We start from the raw sequence: 25040 nt of genomic DNA, 5'->3' as shown, positions 1-25040 counted from the left end.
CCCGCGATTCAAATCCAGTTAACCAAACAAGTTTCGATTCCGCGACTGCTCCATCGTAAAAACACAGAGCACAGCATAGCGTACTTCAAAAAGCGTCTTCTTCTTCAATCTCTCTCTCTCTCTCCTAAATTATATCCGTATCCGTTCAACTCTCTCTGAGATTTCGATCTCTCTCTTTTCGAACGCTCGCTTTATCGCATTTGTACTCCTCGGCTGATTACGTCAGCGAACAATGTCAATCGCAGAGTCCAAGTAATCGCAATTCATTTTGATATATGGTGAGATTCAATTTGTTCGTTTTTCTTTGTTAAACTCACTGGCATATCTTGATTTGTACTGTACTACTTCTATGATGAATTGGAAATCGGGGTGCTTAGATAGATGTTAGTATTACCAGTAGTATTTCTTAATTTTGTTTGCTAGTTTAAGTTTGTGGATTTTGTAATTGATATATACATGTTGTGCATTCAGTAATTGCTCATAAAAATCAAGAAAGCTTGACCTTTTTATGGGTTTACTTTCATCGTTTCAGTTTCTGCATTTGAGTTGCGTGTGGTGGGTTTTCAATGGAAACAGTGGTTGGAGTTGAAGGAAATGATGAAGCTAATCTTGATCACATGCCAGATGTCAAAACTAGTCCCACACCATCCTCAACAACGGAGATTGCTGATCCTGTCGTATACACGCTCGTTCGGGTATACTGTCAATATATGTATACGCACACTTGTATTTACTATTTACATGTCCAAACATATGTTATTGTTATACACTAGATGTCCGGGCAATGCGATGCATGTGGAAATTGTGTTATGCAAAAGATGAAAAGAGGAAAATCTTCAATTGAGATTAATCGGTAATGAGATATGGGATGTGAAAGTAGAAAAGGGAGGAGTAGAAAATTGGGGGGCCTTCCCAACCCCCCCCCCCCCCCCCCCCTTCTTGACAGTTCTTTAGGTAGTTATAGGGGTGATTTGGGAAATGAAAGAGTGAGCCAGCCTCAAAACTGACTTTCCCACCAAGAGGGGTGTTCGCTTTCTAGTAGTAAGTGATATCTATGTATGTTTTCTAAAGGAAGTTTGTGTCTTTAATACAAAATGGTTGAATGGCAGTTATTCCACATATAGAATCCCTTTTAAGAGCATCATCGGCCCAAATTATGTTGCCATTATGCATGTTTTTAAGCTTTTGTTCTCATTAGGATTATAGGATACATGGGGCTGGAATTGATGTCATAAGATTCTATCCTGATAATTGAAAATGACTTTGCATTTGCTTCCGCGGCATAAAAGATTTTAACAGTACGAGACCGATGAGAAGGGAGTCAGTTACGGATGCATGAAGAAACTTTGATGTAAGTTTTGTTATTCTTATTTTGTCAAGTATTGTTGAAAAAGGTTAAATACCAGAAAGTCGACGTATGGAGTCCTCTTTAAGAACGTGCAACCAAGTTATGTTGCCAGTATATATATTTTTGTAGCCAGTTGTTTTGCATTAGGAAACACGGGGCCCAATTGGTAGATAAGTTAGGTATCCTTTGATCCTGGAAAAGAGTTGCTAGATTCCTGGGCTTGCCAAGAGTTATTGAAAGCCAATAGTATTGATTTTGCATTTGCTTTCGTGGCATTAAAGGTTGTGATGCTATGAAACTGTAACTTTTTGAAGGATAACTTATAGCTGCATGGATCAAATACTGATATATATTTATATATATATATATATATGTGTGTGTGTGTGTGTGTGTGTGTGTGTGTGTGTGTATGTATATATTTTTTTTTATGTCGTTTATCATTTATTTTATAGCTAGACTAGATACGCTAGAAAGTTCTCCTTTTTGGTATTTATCTAGAACTTTTAGTGTCTTTTGCTTGCTATACTTAGTTGATGGTCGGCATGTTAATCAAGAATAGCAATTAAGGAAGTAGTTTAGTTGAACAGGCTTTTGCAGATGTTGTTTTTGGAAACGTATTAGGGTTAAATCTTATAGCTTTGAGGAATCATTATACTGGTAATTAGTTACCACTGTCGTTAAATGTAATCATATTTGCAGAACTTTTGTTCTATTATTTTCCTAGACATCGTATTTTGTTTTTGGGATGATGCCCCATGTTGGTGGTTATGTCCAACTGGGTTGCTAGTTGCTACTTTACTTTTCATATCTCGGTATATGGCTCTATGGACCGTCTAATCCGGAGACCAACCACATCATCCTCCAGGGGGCCCAATTAAAGCCGGGGCAAAGTCCGTATGGTCTGGCTGAACACAGTAATTCATAGCACTGAAGTGGGAGTAGACACCCTGACCAAAGGCTTCCTGAGCTCCCTAGTTGCCAGGTGACTACCACTTCTCTAACGCATGGGTGTTCTGCTGGGTTGGTACCTGACACCTACCAGATTCAGTGTATAGAATGAAAGGTTCTCTATTGATGGGTTTCAGTTGAAAAGTGTAGCTTTTAGTCTTATAGATGGAGCCAACGGTTGTTGCGGGGCATTGTACCATAGATTCAGTGTATATGATGTGTTAGTGTCATGAACAGCCATGCATTGAGTGGTACACCTGATGCTTTAAGATTGGTTGGCTAGCAAGGCCTGGGGACCCTTCCCTTTTTCTGTCACTTTTTTTGGGGGCGGGCCCTGTGCAAGGGAGAGAGAGAAACTGTTTGAATTGATTAGTGGGCGTGTGAAGAGCGAATTAAACCAACTTGGATAATCGGTAACGGCTTTCTAACTAGGACTGTTTATTTGACTAGTTTATTCTCTAATTCCTATTTCTTTATTGCCTTTGCACCTAGAGTAGTTTTTTGAAGTGCCAATTATGGGACTGTGATTGGTTATGTATTGTTTAGGTTGATGGGGACGGAAGATTAGTGCCTGCAACAGATGACGAAGTTATGCAAGTTGAGGACTTGCTCGAAGATGACAAAAGTGAGATACATACTGTTGCAGACACTGGGCAGAATGTGGGATGTGCTTCCAGTGATGGATTTCCTTCTAGCAACTGTCAGTTCGATGGTTCAGAAGGTCAGCCTATGTATTCTATGCGTTTTCATATCTTGTTACATTCTCTGTTTTTTTTTTTTTTTTTGTTGGGGGGTGGGGTGGGGTGGTGGTACCTTATCTTGTTACATTCTCGGCTATCCCCATGCCTGCAACATGAGTTTGAGGAATCATCTGTATTTTCTTATACTGGTGTTCTAAGAGGTTGTCAAACTTTTTCCCAGCGTTGTCGATATCATTTATTTTTCTCCTATTCAACACCCATGTCTGGCTATCCTACCTCTTTGGTTTTAGCTCTTATATTGAGCAAAAAAATATTCCAGGCCAGCCTGAGAAACCGGAAGAAGTTGTTGAAGCAGCAAATGGTCAGCATGACGCAGGAGTTGGATTGGGTGAACTAAATGCTGGACCTGAGGTACATTTTTTTTTAGGCAGACCTGAGGTACTGTTTGGCCTTCCTACAACACATGCTATCATTTTTTTCATCTTCTTCCATCTGTATTGGACTAAAAGAACTTCTTGTCTTCTCGTGTGTTCTACAGTTTAAGTTTTTTTGTTTTGCAAGACATAATAAGTACTGCATGTTTTTCTGCTGGTTTCTTTCCTTCTACAAATTCGTGATAACACCAGGGTACTATATTGTCTTGGATCCTTTGTTTGTCGTACCTATATGTAGCCTATATAAAGGATATGTTCAAAGGGTTAAGCAGGGAGCTGGTTTTGTTTTGCTTGTGAATTTTATAGTTTTTTTACTTTCAATTGCAAAATCCCCAGATAGGGATATTGTATTGCCTCCTAGTTACAAGAAGCTCAATATTTCAAATGTCCTTACAGGAAACCGTTCCTTTGATAGCAAAATCAGATGACGGCCATATTGATCAGCCAGAGAGTGGTGGGGAATGCTCAAACCCTTCGGCCATCGAAAATGGATCACCAGTTTCTGCTGTCTGCACTAATTTAAAGCCAGATTTTTCAAAGCTGAAGGGGGAAATATGCTTGGACAACCTATCTGTTAGAGAACTTCATGAAACTTTTAAAGCAACATTCGGACGGGAAACCTCTGTGAAGGACAAACAGTGGCTGAAAAGGAGGATTGCCATGGGATTGACCAACTCTTGTGATTTTTCAACTACTGCTTTTGTAATTAAAGATAACAAAGTGGTGATGAAGAAAGGCAAAGAAGTCATTGAGAATGTGGATGGTGCCCTTGCTGGTGTCTCGACAGTTGAAGCAGTAAATGAAAATTGTGGAGGTTCACTGTTTGGCTGCAATGGCCAAGTAGAAAATCTTCAAAAATATTCTGGCGAGAGATTGGGAAACTCTAGTTTGGAACATGATATTAGTGTTGAAGATCAGCAAACTGACCAAAGAGCAGCAAAAAGACTTCGGAAGCCGACGAGGCGATATATTGAAGAACTTTCTGAAGTAGAATCCAAAGAATCTGGTGGGAAGTTAATCTCTTCAGTGCAAAGTTCTGAAGATGGCCAATCGCCTCTAATATCTCATGCTAGGCCTATTCGCCATACGCAATCAAATGGTAGACCTGTTGTCACGAGGCAGGATTCTCTGGGAGGTTCAGGTGTTCAGGTTCCATATGTTTGCCGGGTTCGAAGAAGCCGTCCAAGGGAAAACTTCATGTCTCTCATGGTATGTAGTACTTTCCTGGTTGAGCAACATGCATGTGGCTTGGTTGATTTTTGATTTGCATAATTTGTTTTTTCTCTTTAGCTTGAATGCATTCTACTCAATCAAATTTACTGGTTTATTGGGTTAAGACGTTAAGTGACCTTGTCTTCTTGGTCTGGTTGGGGATGCATTTGTGTGCTGTGGAATTTCTATTCTATCTATTAGTAGAACGCTGTTCCAATCCCCACCGCTTCCCTCGCGGTTGTGCTAATGAGAAGAGGCTATCTCTCTTTCATTTCGTTGGTGACACATGTCGATTATGCTTCCATAGAGAGATGCAAACGTGAACAATACTAAGGTAGAGACTGGAACTCAAGACCTCCCCTTCCATATGGCCATGTGCATTTGTAGATCCGTCACTTCTCGTGTTCTCCGCAGATAAAATCAGTATATGGTACTGTAAATTTTTTCTATCAAGCGATGCTTAATGTGCTTTGAACTGCAATTGTAGAAACTTCAACCCAGTAGCATGGGCATGGCAACCAAATTGGTTAAGAAGGCCCTTGGTGCACGTGGTGCTCGACAAGGCAATCAAATAGGGAACAAAGTCTTCAACGCGAGATCAGTCTCTGCATGGATTCAGAAGCCTGTAAGTCAAATTGTGTCAGTATGCTAATCTGCAATTTGATTTGGTGTTATCAGATGCATTCAGCTGAAAAAATGGATGTATGGGCATTATTTCCGTGAGTAACTGATAAGCTGGGGAAGTAGGTGCAAAATTGGTCTTGAATAGAACTTTGAAGTTTAGGGGATGTATTAGTTAAAGCATGACTTAATAATTTAGTATACTGCTATGGGAGGTTATGAGCTGGAAAACTAGGGCTTCATTAGACATTTCCCTCGGTCATTTGTTTTTTGTTTTTCTCATTTATCTGAAGGCCTGTTCCAAAAATGCTTAATGGGCATGTCGTTGGGTAAAATGAGAGATGCTACCGGGGTAATTTTTGGGGTTCGGAAGTGGAATAGATTTTGAATCAATATTGATTATAACATTGATACTGGGTATGGTATAGTTCTGATGTTGTGGCTTTGGCTTGTTGATTCGGTTTCTATTTTCCTTTGTTGTGGTAACCAGAAGTCTATTTCTGGCAGCTTGTTATTGAATCAGAGAAAGAAGAGCATTATCAGGTAAGAAAAGCATCTGAGTTGGAAAACGATGCAGAGCTGAAACACGTGGATTCATCCGGGGATTATTCCGACGATTACGTAGTGTCTGTGCCCACAGAAAAAGGTGGAATGAGAAGAAAGCATCATCGACCTTGGACTCTCTCTGAGGTGGTCAAATTAGTTGAGGGTGTGGCTAGGTATGGTGCTGGCAGGTGGTCTGAGATTAAACGACTTGCTTTTGCATCCTACTCGTACCGAACTTCTGTGGATCTCAAGGTACAAGTGTGTATAACTTATGCAATGGAATAATTATTCTGTGATTATTAGTCCAGTCAAACAATCATGTGCTCATAATATTGTGTTTTTAGCTGGTAAGACTTGGTTTGGCCTTCTGCTTGGCTGAAAACTGTTATCATTTTGCAGGACAAGTGGAGGAATCTTCTGAGAGCTAGTTTTGCACAGTCGCCTGCAGATAAAGGGGTAAGCATTATCAATTGAATGACATTGTGTCTGGCTCTTGTTTGAGAGTTTTTCTTTCGGGTGGACTTGAGTTTTATGTGTGTTCCCGTCCTTCCATTTGGCCCCCCTTTCTTATTTGCTTAAATTTTTTGAATCTCTTCATTGTTGGTAACTTGTTTTCATATTTCGGTCAAAAAATTTACTTTTCCATTATGTTTCAATGATAGGACTGGAAAAGTGAAATTTTATAAGATCAAAATAATGAAAAAGACCATTAAGCAACAACTAAGCAAAATATATGTGCACTATGCGCTCTAACCACAAGCCAAAATGAAAACCAAAACTGCAAACAGAAGGATAACCAGCACAAATCAAAACCATCAAGACCTTAACAAAGTTTTTGGCAGCCCCAAATTCTCAGAAGTCCTTTTTTTCTCCATGGAATGATCAACATTTGTACAAATCACATGCAGACTGTAACATCTTCAACAATCCTCTTAGCTGTACCAGAAGTAGCCATTTCCTTCCTTTGGAATATCCTAGTGTTCCTTTGGAGTATCCGAGTGTACCGTTGGAATATACGAGTGTTCCTTTCTCTCCAAATATGGCATGTTGCTGCAGCAAAAGCAAACTCGTAGATGATGCAACGAAGTTACCTTGGAATTAGCAATACTCCATATGCTATTTCATCCCCAAGTTCATAGGATTCATGTGGAGCCCACATTTTAGCCAAGAGCTGTCTCAAACAATGCTTGAGAATTTGGACTCACAATGGATGTGCTTAATGTCTTCCAATACCCCCATATCATGGGACACAACCCTATCATTTGTGATTCCTCGTTTGGCAAGCCTGTTCCCGGTTGAGAGTCTGCCGTGGACACTATAGCCTTAGGGCCTGACGTGCAGTATTTGCTGTGAATCCCCTCTACTTGTAAGAGTCCTTTTACCCTTATCTTCTGCCTCCAAATTGGGAATTAAGTTGAAGTATGAAAGAAGTTCCCTAAAGCCGACAGGTTCCAAAATAATAAGCGAAGTGAACCCCAGCGGATGTTGTGCTCTGAAAGGGAAATAAATGTGGGAGAACTTCACAAAAGACATTGTGTTACTTCTCATCCTTGATGTCAATCTTTTACGTTATTCCTTTACGCCAAAAATTTCGCTCTTACTTTAGTTTTCTTGTGATAATGGAAATTGCAGATGCAGAGTTCTCGGAAGCATGCTTCAGTGCCAATTCCTGCTGCAATTTTGTTACGAGTAAGAGAGCTTGCTGAAATTCAAGCACAAGTTCCACCCAATATCAGCTCAAGCAAGTTTGCTGCTTATAGCAGCACAAATGTACATGAAACAAGATCCGGATACTTGTAGCACTGTAAATTACTATGTAACGAGAGTTTCCTAACTAGAAATAAGGATTCTAGGTCTCTGTACTGTTTAGAATTGTTCCCTAGTTGTTGGTGGACGGATATACTATTGAAGTGTGCTAGAGAAATGTCAAAGTTTGTATACTTCTCTCGAGATTTCATATGTTGTTTCGGCCTTGTTTATCTTTGCAGTAGTTCTTTAACGGAACAGGCTTCTCGGTTAGTGGGACTGCCCGTGAGGTTGGTACATTTTACGGCCAGTGGGCCTATTCAGATGATCGGAACCATTTATTATTTAGATTATAACTCGCCGAGAATCTCAGTTTGTACTAAAAATCATGTTTATCAAATATCCATTGTTATCCAATCAGAACACATATTTCTTTCAAAGGATGGGCCCAACGGGCCCTAAGGATATAGGGTCTGAATTTCTCAAGTGTTACCCATTAGTAAATAAGTAGAGCTTTTTAATTCTATTATCATATACTAAAAATTTACACTACTATATTGTCATTTAATCCTATCAAGAGTTTATCAACTGTCTCTCCAATGTGGTTTGAGAATACGACTTCTATGTAGGAAAATACGTACTATAATTTTACATGTTGGCCCACCTACGAATCCTAACTCCTGACTCTGTTCCACGAGTCCTTCATGGGGCTGTGGTTTGTATGGTTCTTTAGTCCCTGGACGGTGTTCTACAAGTCCTTCTTGGGGCCGTGATTGTATGGTTCTTTGGTCCCTTCTAAGGCAATTATGAGTCCTTGTTGCTCATCCCCTCCTCCACCCTTTTAACGAAACGAAAAAATAGTGGGAAATAGTTTTCACACTCTTCTTTTACAATTTGCAATGTTTCCACTAGATCTATGAAAAAGTATGTTCAACTGAACAACATAGTGAATTTATGCGGCTAAAGACAAAAATGAGTATATGAATGATAAAAAATAGGGTGTGATCCCTAAATAATGTGAACCAAATGGGTCCTTTATGTGATAACGTCAAACGGGTCCTGTGACCCAATAGTCCAATACTCGAGTTTTTCTCCTTTTGCCCCTAAACTTTTCCATATGACAATAGTAGCCCCCAAACTTCTCGTATTGCCCATTAAAACCCCCACAGGTATATGTATTGTTGGCAATGAGTTGAGACTTGAGCCCTAGCCATTCCACAGTGATTCTGGGCTCCATCGCATGTAGGCTGTACACAAGGAAAATCTTCGTACCATCTCATTTCTCAGACGCCCAATCTATCGAGCTTCGAATCCTCTCTCTCTCTCTCTCTCTCTCTGCTTGGTACAAGTAAGAATTCTCATACTTCGTTAATATAGTAGTTCCATTATTCTTCTTATTCTGTTGATCTCGGTTCCGATTTCTTTTAAGATTTTTGTTAAATTTAGCTTGGAAACATATAGTTCTAGAATCGGTAGTCACTACTAATTGAAATTTTCATCTAGAACTGTCTTGTGCTGTTATCTTTTATGCCACTGGTATCACTTCAAATGTAATATTGCTTCTCTTGAATTATAGAATTCCACGATTGAAATTGTAATATTCCTTGCAAAGTGTCAAATGAAGAAGATTTAAGGGGTTGGGTGGCTTGGGGCTGCAAACAAACCGAGCTGTTCTCGAGCTGCTCGAGGCTTGGCTTGGCCTCGACAGGGCTGCAAACAAATCGAGCTGTTCGTGAGCGGCCGAGGCTCGGCTCGGCTCGGCTCTTGTCGAGGCCGAGCTTGAGTTTTAAGCTTGTTTAGTAAACAAGTTGAGCTTGAGTTAATTGTAACGAGGTTCGATTTATAAAAGCTCGGCAGCCTCGGCTCATATATAGAGGCTTGTGTAGTTAACGAACCGAGCTCGAACACGTCAAAGCTTGGCTCGGCTCCTTTGCAGCCCTAGTTGGGACCGTTGGGGAAACTGGGATTGCACAGCCATGTTGCTACCATTGGATTCTAACACGTCGGTTTGCTGTTACAACCTTATCTTCTGATGCCAGAAACCAGTCGATGTTGCTTTGAATTTTTTTCCTTTTCTTTTTTTGGAATAATAATCTTCTTAGCTGAATGGTACAAGTTGCATTTACTCTTCAATGTAAGGCAGTAACTTGTACTTGTCCATCTCTCTGTATTGATCAGCCTTAGTAAGTATGATTTTAGCTTATTTTCTTCAACTGTCTTCGCAAGGCTTTTCCCCTTATTTTTGACGATGCATATCTATTTATCTATTTATCCATATAGCCGATATGTTTGTAATTACCTACTGAGTTGGTCATCCTGTTACAGCAATGTGAATTTATTAAACTAATCTCTTTGTAGTTCTCTGGTTGACAGCTAAATTGTTCCAAAGATGGGGATCATAGAAAAGATTAAAGAAATCGAAGCCGAGATGGCACGAACTCAGAAAAATAAAGCAACAGGTTCATCTTGAATTTTAATGTAGACCTTTTTCATTAGTCACCTTCCTTGTGCATAATGGTATAGGTATTAATTCTTAACTACCCTAACTGGAGTGTTAACTCCCTCCCGTCAGAAAAGTTCTTAGAAGCTACTGAATGCTTAATATGAATTTCTGTCGCATTAGCAACTTATTGTAGTACTAAAGGCAAATTCTATACTCCATTTCATAGACGTTCTATGCATTTCATCTCCTGTCAAATATCTCTGATCTCTTGTTCTCAGTTATGTTATACCAGGAGATTCATTTTATTTCTTATATGCAGAATATCATCTGGGCCAGCTTAAGGCAAAGATAGCGAAACTAAGGACACAGTTATTGGAGCCTCCAAAAGTATGCAAGTTCTTTCAAAATTTTGATCTGCACATTCATCTAGACCTGTTTGTCTCTAACTAATAGAGTTTTCCCCACCCCCGCCTTCCAATCCCAAATGGGAGCAAAAAAGAGGGAAAAAAAAGAAAAACACAAAACAAGAGAGAATGAAGGCTTTTACTCACGATTAAGTGTTTCTTATGCATGGGCATGTTAAATTTTGGATTTAATTGTTTGTCTCTCTGAATTACTGTTATCCATGAGCTCATATGTAGATTGATGACAGTACTTTTCAAACTGACCCAGGGTTCTAGTGGAGCTGGCGAGGGTTTCGAAGTTACAAAATATGGACATGGACGTGTTGCACTAATAGGATTTCCAAGGTCTGTCATGCCTGTTGCTTTGATTAGTGTACTTGTCTTGAAGAGAAAAAAAAACCCATGACCGAACTTCTAATTGAAATAAAAAATGTAGTCAACTAATGTCCTGCTGTATGGAACTTACCCAGAGGCAGTATGCCCTTTAATCGAAGTTCCCTAGTTTTTGGTCCCTTATTTTTCCTGAGTCAATGGTTGCATCATAGCTCCCTAAAGCTATGAAGTGCTACTTGTCAGCACTTTGAAAACTTGGCAATTATACTTCTCTGTAATTCTGGACTGCAATTGCCTTGGCTTAAGTAAACCTGATTCCATCTAAAGGTGAACAGACATATATTAGTAATAGTGCTGTTGTAATTGGCTCAATTGTGGTGGTAAACTTATCTGCAGTGTGGGGAAGTCAACTCTTCTGACACTCTTGACTGGAACACATTCGGAAGCTGCATCATATGAATTCACAACCCTTACCTGCATCCCTGGGATTATTCACTATAATGGTACAAAAATTCAATTGCTTGATCTTCCTGGAATCATCGAAGGTGCTTCTGAAGGCAAGGGACGCGGTAGGCAGGTAAATGATTTATTTGCTTGATTTCTCTTTTCATATCATGTTTTGTTATGCGGTTAATAGTGCTTAAATTATGTCATTATGGAAACATGTTTAATCATTTCTTCTGTACATCTCCTCGGTTATGCAATAAAAATATGCTCTTAAAATTTAGGTCTTGTTTGTTTTTCTTTTAGTCATTGTGTTGCCTTTTTAGGATAGATATCTGTGCCTAGTGGTAATTATGCAAAACCTGACAATTTCATTTATTTGATTCTCAGGTTATTGCTGTTTCAAAGTCATCAGACATTGTTTTGATGGTTCTTGATGCCTCAAAAGTAAGTGTGTGGTGTTTTGGCTACTGATCCTTCAAAGAAGTTAATCAGATTGGTATTGGATGTCTGATTAGGTGGATTAAGGTCGTGCTGTATCTCTATTTGACAGCATTATTCCATTCTACTATTTCACTCCCGTGAATCATGTCTGAAAGTAACAAAAGATAACCAGAAAAGAAAATAGCATCCTTCTATTTTTCAGCATTCGACTACAAATGCCTGATGAACCTAATTATATCACCTTTTGATAAGGTTTTTGGTCGTCATTGATGATGTTACAATGTCACGAGATGCCGTATAGTGTTTTGTGATTGTTCATGAATAGTGTGATATATTCATATTTGCTGTTTATTAAATTTCAGTAGTTGTCTTTACTTGATTATAGCATTGACTGTGAACATTCCAAATAAGTGTCACATGCATTTTACTCGACCTCTGAGCCTCAGTCTGTTTATACTTGGTCGATTTTGGACTTCTCTTTTCTTTTTCTTGTCTATGTGCATTTATCTTCTTGATTTCTTGTCTGCTTGCTTGTTTTAAATCCTACAGAGTGAGGGACATCGGCAAATATTGACAAAGGAGCTGGAAGCTGTGGGCCTGCGTTTGAACAAGAGACCACCTCAAGTAATGGTTCATGCCAAATGTTACGTTACTGCAACTATTGGAAAACCCTGCAAACCAAAACAATTTCTGTCCTGAAACTTATTGCTCTTCTTCTACTAGAAATACCCACTTCATCCTTTTTTCTGATGTTTATATGGTTATTTTCAAGAATTGTGGATGTCTTCCAATTCTTATGCTCCTATATTAAAATGCTTTGTTAGGGAAATTATGTTTCATTCCCCTTTTGCCTAAATGTGGGTTGGGTTTAAATTTGCCTTAGAAGTCTTTCCATAATTGTTTCCCTGAAATGCTAATACAAGTAGATGTCAATTCTCCTTTCTATTAAGGAATTTTGAAACCTTTCTTTTTGTCTTAAGACTACATTTTTTCCGTAATGCAGATATATTTTAAAAGGAAGAAAACTGGAGGAATCTCTTTCAACAGCACGGGCCCATTAACTCATGTTGATGAGAAGCTTTGTTACCAAATTCTACATGAGTACAAGATTCATAATGCTGAGGTAATCGGTGAAAACTTTTCTGCCATTAATTTGGCCTGAAAGAAAGACTAGAGAAAATCCGTAGAGATTGCTTATTTTCTTCAACCATTTCCCCATGTTTTTCAAATGCATGAACTACTCATCTCATTCTTTGATTTTCTCTCTTCCTTTCATTTTTACGTTTTTTCATTTTTTTCATCTGTGTAACAAGTTAGCAGGCGGAATGCTTACACATAGAGGAGTTTCTGGTCTTAACACAGTGTCTTCTGCTTTATATATGCTCAATAGTAATGCTTTAAGCTGAACATTGTACATTATGTTGACAAATAGGATGCTATAGAACCAAGTTGTGGTGTACATAGGATCCTTTAACATTTCGGCTGATGAAAAAATAGCTTCTCAGAATTTTGATCTGTCAGAACTACTGGTGGGGACTCCACTTTACCTTTTTATGGACTCAACTTAGCGTGTATGGGTTGTGGATATGTCTCCTGGTACATGGTATGAGAGTCTGAACCTGAAAATCAGGAGTGAACATATTCCACCTTGACTTGGATTTAGTAGTTACCTAAGATGCTTTTGTTGCATGGTTATTTAAGAGCGAGAACACACTTCTGCTTAATGCTTTATGACAGATGTACTTGATTACTTACGTAACGATTCTAATTTATGCTAGTTACAGAAAAAAGAATCCTTATGCTGATGTTTTCTGGTTTTACAGCTATTGTTTCGTGAGGATGCTACTGTTGATGATCTCATTGATGTTATTGAGGGGAACCGCAAGTACATGAAGTGTATATACGTCTACAACAAGATAGATGTTATTGGTATTGATGACGTGGACAAATTAGCCCGACAACCAAATTCTGTTGTCATTAGCTGCAATCTGAAGGTAGGTTCTACTCTTTTACCTTCCACTTGATTGGTTGGGAGGAAATAAAGTAAATATTGTTTGAGTATGGAACTGGGCAATCACTTAATCTCTATGTTTGGAGCATATCCAACTCAGAACCCTTGATGCTTTCATTAACGTTGCCAAAGCTTTCACCTGCTATACATTTGGGAGACCCAAGTACAACTCAGGACCAGATTTGGCTGTAATGGAGAATACACGAGGCAGACCTATAGATGTTTTAATAGCCCGTCGATCTGCATATTTGGCATGTGAAGCTAAAAGTAAAGAGTTGATGTGTTTTGCATTCTGAGTAACACGATATTTTTAAGGGAATGTAATTCCCTAGTTGATTTTTTGGTTGAACTGCGAAGTTTGAGACAAATGATTTTTTTGTTTGTCACTCCTTTGTGTGGTCTATGGGATGTCAGGGGTGCTAGAGGGATTTAAGCAGGTCTTTACACGCTCTAATTCAATACAGTGGATGAGATTTAACGTTTCTTGTGTCTGTAAACAGCTAAATCTAGACAGACTGCTTGCAAAGATGTGGGAGGCAATGGGGCTTGTGAGAGTTTACACAAAGCCGCAGGGACAACAACCTGATTTCTCCGATCCTGTGGTTCTCTCCGCTGTATGCTGAAACTATCCTTCTCTTTTTTTTGGGAGCTATTTATGCCTGGAGCCACCTTTTCCTTTTCCCTATCCCATTATAATCTTTCTTTCTTACTATCTAATATTAGGATAGAGGTGGCTGCTCAGTCGAAGACTTCTGTAACCACATACACCGGAGCCTTGTGAAGGAAGTCAAATACGTGTTAGTGTGGGGCATGAGTGCAAGGCACTATCCTCAGCACTGTGGCCTAAGTCATGTTCTTCAGGATGAAGATGTAGTTCAGATAGTCAAAAAGAAGGTAGGATGACCGTTTTATTTTGAGAATGATTTAGTTGGTCCTGCATGAAATACTAGTTTCCACTCCAAATCATTTTGAGCATTTTTTTGATATTGACCTATGAGGTTCCCCTCAAAATCTTCTACTTTCGTTGACCAATCCAATTAAAAAACTCTTTGGATGGAGTAATATGGATGTTGATTTCTAGTGAACTTGGACTGGCACCTTTATGTTCGGGGATGCGGGGAACCATTTGAGGGTTTGGGATATCTTATGGTGTTTGTTTTTCTTGTAAATAATGTCCTTTTTTCAGAATTGTTGAGACCCAAAGCTAAACATCTATTTCTTGCCATTTTTCAGGAGAAGGAAGGTGAAGGGAAAGGTAGATTCAAGTCGCATTCAAATGACCCCGCTCGAATATCTGACAGAGTAAAGAAAGCTCCCCTGAAGAACTAGATTTTTTTTGACATTCTACGGCTTAGAATTTGTTCTTTCAAGAGGTACTTAAGTGATGGTTTATTACCTTTTGGGAAAATTGGTTCTCTGTTTTTGTCCTTGTCCTTGGCCTCAGCCCTCCATAGTCGGCCTGCTCTTAGTCTTGATGTTGTTTCTTAAACTGGGTTCTGTTTTTGTACTTAAAAAACTCTGTTTCTTTCTTGCCAATGGAGTTCTTATATTTGAGCCCCCACACAAAGAAATAAGAAAAAGATTCTGATGGTTGATCAGTTCTAAATCCTTGGACATGGAAGTAAGATTTTGATGAGTCCTCTGGTTTATATGGCTTGCTTAGGTTTATTTATTTGCATATTAGTTTTCCGAGTCTTTTTTTGAAGTTAGCTCAATTTTGTCAGGCATTTTATTTCTTGGGCGTCATTCTTCCTCTTTTTTTCATTAGGCCCATGAGCCCTTCTCTTTATAACATGACAAACAAGATCATTGCTTCCCGAGTGAAAAAAAAGGGACTCGTCATTTGCCTATATGTATTTTTTTTTTTTTTTGATCAGCATCCTTTGCCAATATGGAGAGAGAGAGAGAGAGAGAGAGAGAGAGAGAGAGAGAAACTTAATGCATTAACGGAAAGAAAAAGGGTTTCACATTTTGCATAGAAACGAAAAACTTCTGTAGCGCTAGGCTTAGATCCCCTTACAAGAAAGGGCCCAAAATGGTAATACTTTTCAGAAGTTTGTTGTCCAGTTGAGATGACCCAATTGAGGTTGTTGATAAGCGCCCACTTGGGCCCCAGGCGCAGCCGCTGCCACTCCAACATTCCCTCCCATGGCGGGTCCCAAATGGTGATGAGGATTAGCCATTGCTGCCGGCTGAGGAGGAGGGTGGTATAAACCTCCTGGGAACTGCATGTGAGAAGATTGAGCTGCTGCATTGAAGGAAGCATGACCGGTGTGGGACGGCATATAACCACCGTGAGGCGTTTGTGGTGGCATGTTGTAGTATGAGGCAGATTGCAAATTTGGAAGCTCCCTTGGATTCTGAATCCAAATCTCAGATGTCTCAGCCTGCCATTCGAGATATAAAAATGGCTTAGTGCATATGCAGTCAGAAAACATGACCCAAAAAACAAAAAGAAAAAGAAACTTATGCTTTGGAGCAATGAGGGCTGCTTCTCTTCCATATTCAGTGTCTATATCTATCATATAAATATTTTCCTGAATCAACCAAGAATACAGAGACACGTGTCATTTCTAGTCACTTCTATTTTGATGGGCAATCCCCGGTATGTCCAAGAATACAAAACCAATCAATTCTGTTTCTTACCAAATCTAACCATCTTTGGTGCGAAACAATACTGGTTGAATAGGAGTTTCTTTCCCCCCATTTCCCACGATTTTGCACCTAATTTGTAATCCAAACAGGAGAACTATCTTTCTTAAATGCCCCTTGTAATGTTCCCCAATCAAACTAAGAGCCAGAAAAATGTTTACAATTAAAAACTAATGAATAAGACATTGAAGGAGTATACATACCTGCGGATTAGGAACGTAAAGGTTGCCATCTTTGTACTTGAGCCTAGACGAATCTTCAAGCCCTGCTGCACTGCCAACAACACCTGCAGCATTGATAGCATAACCAGTTGGACTTGCAAAGTTTCCAAACCCTGTGGGACTGCCCGCAGGAACAGGCTTAAACTGCTGGATTCCATACTTGAGGTTATTCGCAGCAAGATGAGAGCTACTTCCGGGCATCAACAAGTAACTGCTGCCATTTGAGGGATGAGGATACGTAGGGTTACTAGAATACCCTGGCATGGGCATTGATGGAACATACACGGGGGGAAGGAATTGACGGTATGGCATGGCATAATGGGAAAGATGAACTTGCGGATACAATTGTGCCATTTGTTGTAGCTGCTGCTGCTGCTGTTGCTGCTGCTGCTGTTGTTGAACCATGGCTATGGTGGATGAAGGCATGTTGTTGGCCGTGTATGAGCTCAAGGCCTGTGACAACAAAGCATCATTAAATGAGCAGCCAACATCCTGTGCAATATTACAGCACCAGAGCATCTACACTGGTTGAGTCATTTTCGTCAAGCCAAAGTTCTTTTTGGGCTTGCTACAGTACTATTGTGGAAAATTTTGGCTGGTGCCAAAGATTTCTTCACCATACCCATTACATCATTTTGGATCATTTCATAAAGATTTCAACCATGAACGTAGCAACACACGGATGCTGGTGTGGCACTTGTGCCAAATTTGACTTAAGAAATGGTAACCCATTTTTTGGCAAGACAATTGACAAGCCATTCAGTTCAAAATATATATATATATATATATATATATATATATATATATATATATATATATATATATATATATATTTTTTTTTTTTTTTTGAGACCTTGCCAAACAACGGTTTCGGAAAGAGAATGCATTATCAATTGCAGATGCTCTTAGAACAAACATGTCCATATAAGTAAATATTCCTTGGTTTGCAATCTCGTAAAAAGCTTGATGAGCAGCTAATGACATGGTGCACAATATCACAGTAACAGATAAGGATGTTTCATACAAAAGAGAAGGGGCGCATGCATGTCTTGACTTATCCGAGAGTTGCACAGTATTCAATTTTACCTCTTGAGGAAATGGTAGACCCTGACCACCCCTGATAGTCTCATCCATTGTTGGTCTGATATACCGGATATCGTAATCAGTATGAGCATCGTACGCCTGCTTCCAAAACAAAAAGAAATCAGGATATCTTATCAGAAGTGAAAGAACAGATATTCCAGAGAGTTGAACTCCCTTCCATTTGGGAGAAACAAGATTTTACTAAATATGAAAAGTCAAACCAAACAACAGCTCCACAGCCATATTCATAAGTGTGATATAGCAACTGTTAATACCTGACTCACCGAAAAATTTGGTAATTCCGGAGTATCTATCTGCTGTTGTGACTCCGAAGGAGGGTAGGAAGGGCTGTCGCTACGAACCAACCCAATTTCGGCATAACTGTCCAAATTCTGGGGACTTGAGGACTCCTTGTTAACAAGAAGCTGATGTTCAGGTACAGCACCCGATGCTGGAGAACTGGAATCAGAATTCCGAACTTGATCATCGGGTAAATCTACATGCTTGCTCGCAGAAGTTTCACCACTGGATGACTCTGGGGCTGAGGTTGACAAACTGCCAAAAACATTATCATTTAGCACGGAAAGTTGAAGTTCAACATGGATCCTCCTCACACTATAAAACTTGAAGGCAATTTGGATTTCCAATGAATTACAAAATATATACGCGATAGGTACACATCTGGAGCAAAAATAACTTTATGTTTGAAGGAAAACCATATAGATTTGAAATAAGTTTTTCCTTTTGCATGTTCAGTCATCGTGCCAAACCATGTCCCTACAGCCTAAACTTTTATCTATTTCCAACATGATAATCATAATGATGACCGTATGGACAACTAATAGGCATGCAAATAATACACAATACCATATAGTAAACAGGAAAACTAGTGGGAACACGAATACCAATCAGATAATTCTGGAGTTGTAGTAATTGCCCGGTCCTAAAGTTCTAACATCATCATACTATAATGAACCTACCTTGCGGAAGGTTCTGCAGAAGAATATTCAGCATTTCCAACTGCATGGGACTCGGATACAAAGTTCCTGAAGGAGTCAAAATTTGTTCCAAAGCTGCCAAAGGTCAGACCAAAGCGGTCAGACTCAGTCACTCGAATATGCTCTGCAATGATCACATTCTGATTCTCAAAACTGTTTTCTTGTGACAGCTTTTCTTGCACCTGAGCTGCATCTATTTCCAAGCCCTTGGAATTATCAGGAGTATTTGAAACAGGTTTTGCTTTTGCAGGTGTTCCAATAACTCCAGGACCGTTGAGGCTTGACGTTTTGCTCGACTTTGGTTTCCACTCCTTATTAGGCTGGGAAGCTGCAAAAAAAATGTTCATTCTAAGTACGTCAAAAAGATTAGAAGCCTAAAAGAAAGGTTAAAAATGTTGCATCTCAATATTTTTAGCACAAACAGTTCGATCAATGATCCAAGTAGCAACAACGGTGGGCTACTATTGCAATTTACAAATGGTTGAAGCATGAATAAGATGGGTTAACTTATTGGTTATGGTGCATTTTCCTAGTCCAGGCAGCCATCCCACCCCAATCACACGAAACATGTAAACAGAGTAGTAGTCATCATGTTAGTTAAAAATCGAGATATATGCATTTCAAAGTAGTGGGACCCATTCTCGATAACGTATATCCCTTTTTGATTTGTTGCCATCTGCCCAAAAGTATCAGTGGGAACTATGAACAAATGTCAAGGAGATAACAATCCCCCAATAAACTTCATAAATATAAGAAACGTACAAAGGTACTTTAAAACTTGTTCACAACTCTTTTTGACTGAAAGTACAACCCTTCACAGAGTATTCGTTTGAAACAACCAGTCTACAATGACATTTCAAGTTCAATGAGTCTACCTTTCTGATGAGCCACAACTTGTTGATGTGGTCTGCTATTATACTGATTGGTTGAGAAAGTTCTCCCAGGACCAACAGATTCAGATAAAGCAGTTTGATTGGAATGATCACTTTTAGAAATAGCAGTAAAAGGTCGAGACAAATCTTTTGAAGAGGTACCACCATCCTTTCCCAGATGTGCAGTGGAGACAGAAGTGCTATGTGCAGATGATGGTTTCACTGAATTTTCAGTATATTGACGCCGAACACCTACTGCCCCAAATCCACGCCTAATGGCACCAACAGTAGCAGCTGATCTAGAGTCAGCAGATGGGACGTGGACAGGATCTGATGAAGATGACACTCCTACCACCAAGTGGTTTGATGCCAGCACATCATTTGGCTTAGATGCTTCCACCTGTGAAACAGTAGTTGGGACTGCTGCCCGCCTTTCCTCCCGTACTTCTTTCCCGATGATTCCACTTGAATTAGTAGATTGCTTTGGGTATGAAACAGCCGACAAAACAGAAGCTTGAGATGAATGGCGCCCACCAGACGACTTTTGATTGTTAGATGTCCCAAGTGAACTGTTGACAAGGCCACGGGTCAAAATGTTTATCCTGTAACTGTTAACATGTGCAGAAGTTCCAAAAGGGGAGATTGGCTTTAAGACATCCTTTGCTAGGAAAAAGGAGCCATAGAATAAGCCAAAGAAGTAAATAAGAAAAAACAGAAATCTGAGGCGTAATCGACAAAAATATAATTCAGTAGTCTTGTTCTACAAAATATAACCCCCCAACTACAGAGTAAAGGACAAGAACCAAGAGAGCCACTTCCTCAATTAGAGACCAGAAAAGATTTTGTAATCCATTCTTTACAAGTGCACTTCAAAGTTTGTCTTCTAGTGCTTTTTTCGTGTGCGTCTGTGTGTAATGTGAAGCACTCAAAGACAACTTTTGGAGTGCATTTATAAAAATATGAAGCGCAAAAATCTTTCCCCACCAGAAAAACTACATAAGGAAAGTTGCAATCTTTCTTGAAATAACAGCAGTGTGTTGATTAAAGGCCACTTTGGTGGCAATAGAGCAATTTAAACTTCTATAACCGCGTACAAATGCAAAACAACTTTAGAGAGAACAGAATATTTTGCATGCAAGGGAAGCAAAGGAAAATACAGTAATCATAGGGACTTCTCTGCTACTAAGAAACTGCAAACTGGACATGGAATAATCCAAAGTTGAGCCTCAGAAAATGTTATTCCAACAAAGGGGAAAATATGCAGTTCACATGAAAGAAGATTTAGGAAGTTGAAGAAAAACTTGCATCCCCCATAAACTGTAAAGCTCATAGGTAAGTATTAGTCATACACCTTGGGGAAGAGGATGGATGACCAAGGTATAATAATGAAACATGTAGTTCGGAAATCTAGAAAGGTCTGATTAAATGGGTCTAAAATCTCAATTCCAACAAAATCAAAGGATTGCGGAAATTGACAAACGGGGAAAGAGAAACAAACAGAATAACAAAATCCTATAACGGTCACACAAACATACCCCTTCTCAGAAACATGCGAGCTCCCTTGCTGACTGGTGGATGTCGAACATTGTGAGGTAGGAGGCTTCATCTCTCTATTGACATTATGATTAACTCTGTTGTCTTTCACAATCCGAAACTCCCGGTTTCCCCCTATAGTAAGTAGAATTCCATAAAATTAAAAATATCGTGATACATAGTTAATCAACATTGAAAGCAATAATAGGTAACCGTTCATCCACCAAAAACAGCAATGAATGGAACAACACAATGTAAAGCACCAATATCTGGAAACTAAAGAGCTGTGGAAAGAGAATAGTAAAAAGCAAGCTGATCATGATTGGGGATGCCGGATACTAACGATGAATGGAACAACAAACTACAAAATTTCTAGCATAAGAATACTAACACCTGGTATCAGTAACTACAGAGATTATCAAATTTTTAGTAGTCAACACTCTCCACATTCCACCACTAAGATTGTTTCTGGTTTCCTCCAGGGAAGAAGGAAGAAAAGAAGAACTACGGGTTGGACAAACAATATGTCTGCTCATGTATCTTATAGTAGACAGCACTTCTACCACTACAAAAACCTAATACCAACGGCCATTAGAAAGTTAGGTAATTAGGTAAAAGGCATAATAATAAAAGGCTTCTAAGGAGGCTTTCATACTTCCGCCAAATCAACTGAACAAGCAACCTAAACCAATGGAAAGGAATAACAATGGCAAAAACAACCCATTTGTAAGTGCTCTGAATATTAAATAAATACGGGGATAAAACAAATAGAAATACCGCGTGATTGTGCATTACCAGAAGCAACATTACGATTGTATCCTCCTCTTTGACCACCACGATCAGGAGTGTAGGGTTTAATTCCTTGACCGTCATGCTCGCCAGAAGCAACATTACCATTATATCCTCCTCTTTGACCACCACGATCAGGAGTGTAGGATTTAATTCCTTGACCTTCATGCTCACCATATTTCCTTGCCTCTGCCAAACCCTTATACCCTGTATTCTGAGACAATATGCAAATCTGATTGTAAACCGACATTTAATTGAAGACAAAATTTCCTCTAAAATACAACTCTTGTAATTTTTTTTCTTAAAAAAAACTTCAAATAGTTCACATAATGAAAAGTAGGATATGCAAAGACCAATGACAGTTCTTCAGTATACTGCACAAGCAATCAGCAAAAAGTACAACGATATACACACCACCATACCTCTTTCTTCCTGTCTTTTTTTCTCCTCACCTCATGAAATGGATCTGGGCAAAAAAAAAAAACAAGAATATGCACAGTGAGTGTTTTGTAAACACATTTAAGCGTAAGAACAGAACCCAAAAGCAACCAAATGTATCAGAAAACAAACAAACAAGACTCCAAGAAGCAAAACCTAATCAAAGAGGAGAGCCTGTGAGAAACGATAGAATTATAACTTAATCACAATGACACGAAGAAAAAACAAGCAAACCATGCAGTTTCTAAAACCAGTCGCACACCTTGGATAAAACTCACTAGATCTATTTAGATACATTAGAATCCACTTTCTAGAACGTATGAACCCAGTTTCTGATCATATTTAAATTCAATGATCATACTAAAACTTGTCCAAACTTGAATTTTGAGAACATTTAGGGCCTTCAAATGAACAAGAGAGCTACAAACAAGAGCAAATAGATAAGAAACCCCTTGGTCACTCATTATAAAGCCACAACAACTAGTTTCCCTATCTCCTGTAATTCGTTGGTCCTAACTTTCACCAACTCCCCATAATTTCAAGCTATGAGTCAGTGCTTGAAGAAGGGGAAGCCCTTGACGTAGAAGAGGTTTTAGTAAATCACATTGTTTGGCCCGTTGAGCCAGTTTCAAGGCTTTCTATACCATTGGATCGAATGGCCAATTCATTCTTGCATGGCATACCACATGAAGGTATCTTATTGGCAATTTATCTAAATCGGACAATTGAGGGCAAATTATTGATAAAATGGAAAAAGAAAAAACCCAACTCCCTCAGCCGAAAGAGGATATTCCATTCCCAAAAGAGGCAAGGACATACTTAGTCCCAACCTACAGGAAAAGAACAAGAGGACAACGCATGACTATGTTTCCAACTTCCCAATACTGGATGGGGGTCCGTGGAAAACCTAACTGTAAGGAAAATATCCATATCTTGTATGTTTTCCACAGTGTTTTCCAATTCCCTTCCACCAACTCTCTCCTTTTTACAGAAATTTACAACATCCCGAACAGCTCTATCTGTCCCCTTCATCTCCTTCCTATTATTTATGGAACTAGTTCGTGTAGTTTGAGCTCTGCCATGGCACCTGCCCAACATTCACAGAAAAATCCAACTCTGACGCCAACCCTAAGCAGAGCCAGTTTACAGTCTGCACAGGCATAAGCATAACACATTCACCAAACCATATACACCAACCCGACCAGTTGGCCATTGATCAAAATCAAGTGCTACCACCTCCGCCCTCTATAATAAAAATGTTAGCTTCAACATCATGTACACAAAACGTAACAAAATCATCTATGTTTCAGTAGAATACATCACATATATGGCAAAATAAGTAGAACTCCAAAGGAGTTGGGCAAATAAGTTCTGTTAGTAAAACTAGCTAGGCATGCCCTCTCCTGACAACTCCAATTAGAGGAGATAAACGAGCTGAGCAGGTGGTTGATCAAGCTTGGTTAGAAAACTTAATTTACTTTCAAAATAAGTTTAAACCTAAGCTTGTTTACGAGACAAGTCAATCTCAAATAAGCTTCAATCGAACCAAACTATCTTGATATTTTTATACATCATAAGCTGAACGAGACGAGTCGTCGAGTACTAACTTGTTCGAACTTGGTTTGAAACTTTAACGAGCTTCAAACAAAACAGCCAAGCTTGATTTTTTACGTAATGAACCAATCCTGAACGAGTTTTTAACAAGCAAACACAAGCTCGAACTCAAGTAGCTTGGTTCTTGTAGCAGCCCTAACTCCAATTGGCTAGGCAGTTGGCTTTGCATTTTGCCTTTTGCCCATTTAGCTGGTACATTTAGTGAGCACTGGGAGTCTAGCTAAACTAACCCATGGAACAATGTCACATAATCCCTCACATCACCAACCATGTTAAGTGCTTTCAATAACTAGCTCTAATCCTACATGAAAAAGAAAAAAAAGTGGGTAGGAAAAATAAAGACTAACAATTTTCTTGCCTACTTTGATTAGGAAATATTCCTAATATAAACAAAAGAAACAAAAAAAAAACCACGTCTTACACTGTGCAAAGCAACCAATTTGGGAAAGAGTTAAAACAAAATAAGTAGAAACGAAGCAAACCCTGGTTCAACAACTTCTGCGTAGTCTCGTTAGGATCCATGTTGGTTTCTTTAAGGGTAGCATAAATCTCAGCATCCGAGTGGTTTCCCACGATTTCTTTGATCGATTGAATGGTTTTCCGTACGCTAGCCGAGAGAATCTGGGTCCCACTATCGATTCTCGAGCCGGCCACCATCTCCAATCAAGAATCGCACGGAGTGTATCGAAGGAATATATAGATACGTACAGAGCGAAAAGGGATGATCAAACCCTAAAAAAGAGTTCTTGTTAGGGTTGGGAGTGGGAGTGAAGCGAATGAGGGACTTCGCATTGGGGTGAGGAGGGAAAGAGGAGAGAGAAGCAGAACGGCCGCGAGAGAGAGGGATTTGGGAGCGAGGGTTTTGAAATCGTATTTAGCCTGTTGGGGGTGGGATTGAAGTAATAATTACGATTTGGGTCTTTTTGGAAAGTCCTTGATTATGGTATTTTGCTTGCTTTTTTCTTTCTATTCTCTATTTGCACCCCCTTTTTGACGTTGGTTGACTTGAGTTGAGTAATTACACTTGTTCCCTTCTAAATATTTGGAGCTTGCAAATGAGTACGCTGTTCTCTCTGCATAACTAAAAGGGTAAAACCCTACAACCATTTTAAGAAACAGGAAAATAAAAGAAATAAAAGAGAAGAGGAAAAATAAAAAACCCCTCGGCAGCTCTCTAGCTAGTTCAAAAAAACTGCAAAAATATC

General features: G+C 39.2%; 3 protein-coding genes across 11 annotated transcripts; 2 read left to right on the top strand and 1 right to left on the bottom strand.

Moving 5' to 3' along the window:
* Positions 1 to 66: 66 nt before the first annotated feature.
* LOC131310826 (uncharacterized) lies at positions 67 to 7760 on the top strand. Of its 3 annotated transcripts, none has more exons than XM_058338041.1 (9): positions 67 to 278; positions 533 to 695; positions 2843 to 3017; positions 3317 to 3408; positions 3828 to 4640; positions 5131 to 5268; positions 5772 to 6062; positions 6210 to 6266; positions 7449 to 7760. In XM_058338041.1, the coding sequence occupies exons 2-9, from the start codon at positions 567 to 569 to the stop codon at positions 7608 to 7610; spliced, it is 1857 nt and encodes a 618-aa protein (XP_058194024.1). In that variant the 5' UTR covers positions 67 to 278; positions 533 to 566; the 3' UTR covers positions 7611 to 7760. The 3 variants fall into 3 exon arrangements, with proteins under 3 accessions (XP_058194024.1, XP_058194025.1, XP_058194023.1); XM_058338040.1 differs by having other exon boundaries at positions 69 to 278; positions 7443 to 7760; XM_058338042.1 differs by lacking the exon at positions 533 to 695 and having other exon boundaries at positions 68 to 278; positions 7443 to 7760.
* Positions 7761 to 8736: 976 nt separating this feature from the next.
* Positions 8737 to 15268, top strand: LOC131309914 (developmentally-regulated G-protein 2). Of its 2 annotated transcripts, none has more exons than XM_058336627.1 (12): positions 8737 to 8904; positions 9930 to 10015; positions 10319 to 10386; positions 10672 to 10748; positions 11133 to 11313; positions 11571 to 11627; positions 12174 to 12248; positions 12628 to 12747; positions 13448 to 13618; positions 14136 to 14249; positions 14359 to 14529; positions 14869 to 15268. In XM_058336627.1, exons 2-12 carry the CDS (start codon positions 9946 to 9948, stop codon positions 14962 to 14964), a joined length of 1200 nt encoding a protein of 399 aa, XP_058192610.1. In that variant the 5' UTR covers positions 8737 to 8904; positions 9930 to 9945; the 3' UTR covers positions 14965 to 15268. The 2 variants fall into 2 exon arrangements, with proteins under 2 accessions (XP_058192610.1, XP_058192609.1); XM_058336626.1 differs by having other exon boundaries at positions 9915 to 10015.
* A 293-nt stretch (positions 15269 to 15561) lies between these two features.
* On the bottom strand, positions 15562 to 24780 carry LOC131309912 (GBF-interacting protein 1-like). 6 transcript variants are annotated; one of them, XM_058336624.1, is made up of 10 exons: positions 24318 to 24780; positions 22206 to 22249; positions 21790 to 21997; positions 20997 to 21129; positions 19465 to 20030; positions 18572 to 18917; positions 17867 to 18146; positions 17595 to 17690; positions 16491 to 16961; positions 15562 to 16022 (listed from the first exon to the last, which is right to left on the bottom strand). In XM_058336624.1, exons 1-10 carry the CDS (start codon positions 24490 to 24492, stop codon positions 15684 to 15686), a joined length of 2658 nt encoding a protein of 885 aa, XP_058192607.1. In that variant the 5' UTR covers positions 24493 to 24780; the 3' UTR covers positions 15562 to 15683. The 6 variants fall into 6 exon arrangements, with proteins under 6 accessions (XP_058192607.1, XP_058192608.1, XP_058192603.1 ...); XM_058336625.1 differs by having other exon boundaries at positions 17876 to 18146; positions 24318 to 24770; XM_058336620.1 differs by having other exon boundaries at positions 19465 to 20069; positions 21772 to 21997; positions 24318 to 24768.
* Positions 24781 to 25040: the final 260 nt, after the last annotated feature.

Source organism: Rhododendron vialii, chromosome 12a (genome assembly GCF_030253575.1).
Source record: "Rhododendron vialii isolate Sample 1 chromosome 12a, ASM3025357v1".
Classification (NCBI taxonomy): Eukaryota; Viridiplantae; Streptophyta; class Magnoliopsida; order Ericales; family Ericaceae; genus Rhododendron; species Rhododendron vialii.
The sequence above is the reverse complement of the archived record's forward strand: the minus strand, read 5'-3'. Positions and strand labels throughout refer to the sequence as shown.

Excerpts from the sequence above, each read along its gene's own strand:
- LOC131310826 (XM_058338040.1), top strand. The coding sequence starts at position 567 with ATGGAAACAGTGGTTGGAGTTGAAGGAAATGATGAAGCTAATCTTGAT. Across the intron at positions 4,641-5,130 it reads AAAACTTCATGTCTCTCATG|AAACTTCAACCCAGTAGCAT; the intron begins GTATGTAGTACT and ends CTGCAATTGTAG. Across the intron at positions 6,063-6,209 it reads GAACTTCTGTGGATCTCAAG|GACAAGTGGAGGAATCTTCT; the intron begins GTACAAGTGTGT and ends ATCATTTTGCAG.
- LOC131309914 (XM_058336627.1), top strand. The coding sequence starts at position 9,946 with ATGGGGATCATAGAAAAGATTAAAGAAATCGAAGCCGAGATGGCACGA. Across the intron at positions 13,619-14,135 it reads TCATTAGCTGCAATCTGAAG|CTAAATCTAGACAGACTGCT; the intron begins GTAGGTTCTACT and ends GTCTGTAAACAG. Across the intron at positions 14,530-14,868 it reads TTCAGATAGTCAAAAAGAAG|GAGAAGGAAGGTGAAGGGAA; the intron begins GTAGGATGACCG and ends GCCATTTTTCAG.
- LOC131309912 (XM_058336620.1), bottom strand. The coding sequence starts at position 24,492 with ATGGTGGCCGGCTCGAGAATCGATAGTGGGACCCAGATTCTCTCGGCT. Across the intron at positions 20,070-20,996 it reads TCGCATGTTTCTGAGAAGGG|TTACAGGATAAACATTTTGA; the intron begins GTATGTTTGTGT and ends ACATGTTAACAG. Across the intron at positions 16,023-16,490 it reads TTTACGTTCCTAATCCGCAG|GCTGAGACATCTGAGATTTG; the intron begins GTATGTATACTC and ends CTCGAATGGCAG.